General features: G+C 49.0%; 1 protein-coding gene across 2 annotated transcripts; it reads right to left on the bottom strand.

Moving 5' to 3' along the window:
• Window positions 1-535: 535 nt before the first annotated feature.
• LOC119365915 (protein NETWORKED 4B-like) lies at window positions 536-4,554 on the bottom strand. Of its 2 annotated transcripts, none has more exons than XM_037631570.1 (3): window positions 4,373-4,554; window positions 2,619-2,761; window positions 536-2,414 (listed from the first exon to the last, which is right to left on the bottom strand). In XM_037631570.1, the coding sequence occupies exons 2-3, from the start codon at window positions 2,719-2,721 to the stop codon at window positions 772-774; spliced, it is 1,746 nt and encodes a 581-aa protein (XP_037487467.1). In that variant the 5' UTR covers window positions 2,722-2,761; window positions 4,373-4,554; the 3' UTR covers window positions 536-771. The 2 variants fall into 2 exon arrangements, with proteins under 2 accessions (XP_037487467.1, XP_037487475.1); XM_037631578.1 differs by lacking the exon at window positions 4,373-4,554 and adding an exon at window positions 3,011-3,148.
• Between the last annotated feature and the right edge of the window lie 760 nt (window positions 4,555-5,314).

The following is a 5,314-nucleotide window of genomic DNA, read 5'->3' as shown; positions in this document are numbered from 1 at the left end:
TGCGGTGGAGGGCGCCGACATCTGGGCGGTGGCGGCGCCGGAGGATGCGACCAGCGGCGCGGACGGGGAGGGCAGCGGCGCGGTGTAGATGGCCAGCGGCGCGGTGGTGACAGTCGGCAGCGGAAGCGACGGGGTGGGAGGCGACAAAGACATGATCGGAACTGAGCTACCTGATACCAAATTGTTATGGCGCTGCTAGAAGGAGGGCGCGAGAGGGCCGGCCGGGGGCCTTTTTGCCCACGGCAGGACAAGAGGGAAGGCATTTCCTTATTAATTCTTGCTTGATTAGATTGATACATCTCCTCTTTTTATATAGAGAGGTTTACTTGACTCACAAGCAAAGCTTACTTGATCCCTAAGCAAGCGACTCTTATCTCTAATTAACCCTAGGACTAACGGGCCCATTAGGCCCATTACGTACTCTAACACATACGCAGTAAAATTCACGTATCTTGACAAACTCAACTTTGATTCAAAGATACAAGACTGACTCGGACCTGCCATAGGTCGGCGAACTAACATCGCCGTTTCATCATCAAAGACCAAAACACAGAATTCACCATCTTGAATATATGACAAGAATGTAACAGAAGTAACAAGAGCAAACGACCACGGACATGATTGCTTTTTTTCCGCGAGCCATGACTGACATGATCCTCACATTACATTGTAGTTGCACACAGACATAACAGAGTTCTTCTCAATTGAAAAAGCTACAGAACCCAATTCGTAAGCACAAAAGGATATTGGGAACAAGAAGGACACACTTGGTCAGGCTGCCATCAGCATCGGTGGTCTCCTGTGGCCCTGCTGCAGCATCTCACGCAGCTGCTGGTACCCGCTGCGGTAATGCTCAAGGGTGAAGCACAGCTGCCTAATCGCCTCACGCTTCCCCTCGGCGCCCTCAGAGATCGCGAGGTTCTGCTTCTCCACAAGTTCCTCGAGCTCAGAAACCCGAGCACGCAGCTCCGACAGGGACTCATGCACAATAGCGGACTCTGCTGATATCTTGGCATGCTCAAGTTGAAGCTGACTAAGGTGGCCATCCATCTGTTTCATCTTTTCATCACGTGCTGTGATGTCAGTTAGTAGAGTGGCCAGCTTGTTATCAACTGTGTCTTTCTCTGATAATATCAGTTCAAGCTTGCTTGTAAGATTGGCAAGGTCTTGATTCAGCTCAGAAATATGTTTCTCGCTGTTCATTTGTTCTTCTGCCATGTCAGCATAAGCTTGCTTAAGCTCTGCTTCCATGGATGCCAGCTTGCCTTCGAGAGAGGCATTGGCTTCTGATAGTGTTGAAAGTTCAGCGCTAAGATCAGATTTCTCCAGTGAATGTTTTTCCTCAGAATCACACACCACCCTCTCCAGCTCCTTAATACTGTCCTGGAGTATTGATTTCTCTTGTGAGGCAGTTTCTAGCTGTGCTTCTAGGTTCTTGATGGTTTCTTCTTTCTCCAGTAAAACTTCCTCCAGTTCTGCTTTTGTATTCTTCATTGCCTCTTGCAGCTTCACCACCTCGGAAGCTGAATAATCTAAGCAGCATGCTGCCTCTTCTAGCTCTTCAATCCGAGACCCGAGCTGCAACTTCTCCTGTGACAGTTTTGCTAGCTCACCTTCAAAATTTGTGATAACTCCTTGGAGCATTCCAATCTCAGCCTCAAGAGCAGATTTATCATGCAGATACTTCGCTGAAAGTTCTCCAAGCTCCTGCTTGCACTTATCAACTTCAAGATCACGATGCGCTAATTCAATTTCAAACTGCCTAGCTGCTGAGGCCATTGCTTCCTTCAGCCCATCAGTCTCATTTTTGTTCGCCAACAGCGCAGCTTCCAATGCTTCCTTCTCACTGTTGACTTCTTCAAGATCCTCCCGCAGTTTTTCGTCATGTTCAGACACTTCTGAGATGGTATTCTTTTCCCCCAAAGCATCAAGTTTCCCCCTTGCTTCATGAAGCTCAACTTCAAGCTCAATAATTCTTTGGCTCAAGGCATAAAACATGCTGTTGCCATTTTCCTCTTTGCTTTCATCAAGCTCTGACTCAGACTCTGAAGACGATGAAGACCCATCACTCCCCTTCTTGGATACGTCAGAGCTCACACCAGAGCCAATGGACACATCGAAGCAATCTGATCGAGTTTTTGGCTTTTGCTCTGCAGATGGAGGAGACTGTGTCTCAGAATCTGATTCAGGGGCACCAAAAGAGCCATGTGGCTGCAGTGATGATGGGATATTTTTGCGCAGTTCTCCAGTTACATTGTCGTACCGCTCAGCAAGGGTGCGATACATGCGATAGAATTTTTTGATGTGGGCAACAAGCACAGGTCGTTCTTGCCAATACACCTCAGCCTTTTCTGCAGAGGATTCACCTTCCTCCTCAACAAGTCCCAGCGTCTCTTTCACTTGCATCTCCATCTCTGTTCAGTTAGAAGAAAGGTTATATTCAGAAAACAACATCGCATAGCTTGTTAGACTAGAAAAGACTGGAATCATACATGAATGAAGGCCTGCACATCACTATTGTCTAGCAAACAACAATGTATCCAAATTTAGATCAAACAAAGTATCTAATTCCAGTATGTAAGACAAGAACAGAACGTCTGAGAAACATTATTCATTACCTTGTAAGTTCTCTGAGAGCCACTTGGAGTTTTCTGGACTAATGTGGCTATCCCACCACCATGAACGGGATTTCCTTAACTGTGACCCTTGAGTTCCTTTCATCTTCACCAGAATATAAGAAAATCCTTTCTGTTATGCAGACCTGACAATGATTCAAATGGATATACAAGTGAGAAGGGAGAACAAGATACACACAACAAAAGTGAAGTACTTAAAATAACTCAAACACAAATCAGTAAGACAGTTTACTACAGAAACCACAAAGCAATTGTCTCAGAATTCATAGCAATGTAACACAGGATCAAAGGGTGAGTTAAACAAAATGCAGATACATAAAGTTGCTGGCAAAACAAGCTCAGGACTGTACTTCAACGCCGATTGAATGACTTGCCTGTGCAAGGGAAAGATTAGCTAGGGGATATGCAATGATCTGGCCAACAGTGTAAGTCTTTCACACACTATATAAGAAGATCAAGGAAATATCAATCCTTCTCAAATGAGCAAAACTTATATCCTAGTTACGAGTGTATGGCAGGAAGAGTAGATAAATAGGATGAGAAACCCCGGGGGACCAGAGCTGTGGGAAGCCCATGACTGACAATGATTAGCTATCTAAAGAACAGTGACATGGAATGAAAGACAGTGACATTTTTTTCTGGAGAGGAAAACGTCCACTCTTCAGTAAGCAATTCAAAAATGAATGAATACATGCATGCATGCTATCACAAGGAAACATTAGCAACAACCCATAATGCCAGCTTCCTTAAGACCAAAATGATGAGTATAGCATGTAAACCGGGCAAATATTTAAGAAACAGACCGACAGGGACGTTGATCAGATCTCGTAGCTACCAATTATCCGAGAAGAGAATCCTATTGAGAGAATAATATGGCTGGCACTTGGGTGTCAAATGTCCAACTGCAAAGGACATGGCAGCTACAGCTATGTGAGCCTGCCTGATAGGGAGGTCGGGCAACTTGATTCAGTGAACTGGGGAACGATCTCAGGCAGACAATAAGAATGGACAGCAAACATTGAACCCCACGTTGATCTAAAACTTCGGGATTCAGGCAAGAAGTCGCAAACGTGCAACCAAAAATGCTCCTGTCGACATTATTATTCAAGGTAACAGGCCATCAGGAACACTGCTCAATGAATTCGACATTATTGACGAAGATCCGGGATATACGAAACATGGCGGGGACACAGCTAGATAATAGACACGTGAGAGCGATATGGCATCAAGGGGGCTATCGCCATGTGAACAGTCCCACTGAGGAGCACGAGGGCGAAACTGTCTGCCCAAGATACAATAGATGTAACTTGAAACAACTGGGCTAACTTGCGTTCTCTGTACTCTCAACGGAAAGCACGAGTAAATTCGACATAATTTTGTCCGCGTTGGATCCAAGTAGACTGAAGGCATGGCATGACGCGACGAACGGCATCACAGCGGGGTCAGTCAAAGGAGCACGGGATCAATTGCGTCTTCAGCTCTTCACGGAGCAGAGCAGACACTGTAAAACAAGCAGCGGTGTACGGGTCGATCTCCCGCTGGCGGAAAAGGAAGACGGAGAGGAACGAAAATTCCGCGGCGGCTACAGGACTAGATCCTCCGGCGACGGGAACGAGGCAGCGCCCAGTCCCCTCCTAGTCGCCGCTCCGCTCACCGCGACAAGGACAAGCAGCGTCACGTACGGTGCGGGAAAGGAGGAAACGATACAAGGGATTCGGGCAGCCGCGGGGATTTACCGAGGTTCACCGGAGATCCGACCACCTCGACGCCCCCGAGACGCAGCGCCGGACCTTGGCACGGCAGGGATGGAGATGAGGCCGGGGCGGGAGGGAGGGAGCACGGGAGGTTACGGGAACTCGGGGAGCGCTAAAGCCCAAGAAGGCATCGGGGCGTGGGGGTTTTCGGCGGCGAGTTTACGGTGGTGCCCCTGGGCGGACGGGGGGTTTTCGTTCGAGTTCCGGGTGTTGATGAGCTGGACGCCACGGGAGAAGGGTAACTGCCAGCCACATTAACGTTGCTGAGTAAATTAGTCAGTTTCGAATGATGGTGGCGCTTCTCGCTCGTTCGCTGTGAGGGGACCACATGGGCTGATGGGCGCGGCCCGGCCGGCCGTGGAGATGGAGCCTGTCGCCGGAGAAAGTGGTAGGACCCGCTGCCGGTGTGGGAAAGGGAAAGCCTCGGATCGCGGCCGCCGCTGCCGGCTGCGGCAGCAGCTTTGGATCCTTCCTGGGTCTGGGTGGCGTGGTTGACCGTGTTTTAGGGGGCGCTCGTGTGTGTGGAACACAACGATAAATTTTCGCAAGAGTTAATACCACTATTGATACATAAACTTGTAGGGGTGGGAACAGTTTCATACAAGAACTAAAAAACCCCACAAAACTAGCCCTCCAACTTGTCTGCTGTAACAAATTTATACAAAACAGCTGCGGACGCGACATTTGGCATGCCACGCTGGATTTTGGCACACGCCTTCATTTTACAAAAGCCCCCTCGCACTCTCTGTATTTTACAAAAAGCCCCCTCGCCCTCTCTCTCTGCATCGATTCCCCATTCGTAAATCCCTAGCCGTCGCCCTCCCCTTTGCCGTGGCCCTTCTCCGCCGCCAGCCGTCTCCTCCTTCCCCTCCGACGCCAGCCGTCTCCGCCGCCCTCTCGGCCGCCCTCCCCGCCGGCAGCCGT

Source organism: Triticum dicoccoides, chromosome 1A (genome assembly GCF_002162155.2).
Source record: "Triticum dicoccoides isolate Atlit2015 ecotype Zavitan chromosome 1A, WEW_v2.0, whole genome shotgun sequence".
NCBI lineage: Eukaryota > Viridiplantae > Streptophyta > Magnoliopsida > Poales > Poaceae > Triticum > Triticum dicoccoides.
The sequence above is the reverse complement of the archived record's forward strand: the minus strand, read 5'-3'. Positions and strand labels throughout refer to the sequence as shown.

Excerpts from the sequence above, each read along its gene's own strand:
- LOC119365915 (XM_037631570.1), bottom strand. The coding sequence starts at position 2,721 with ATGAAAGGAACTCAAGGGTCACAGTTAAGGAAATCCCGTTCATGGTGG. Across the intron at positions 2,415-2,618 it reads GCTCTCAGAGAACTTACAAG|AGATGGAGATGCAAGTGAAA; the intron begins GTAATGAATAAT and ends CTAACTGAACAG.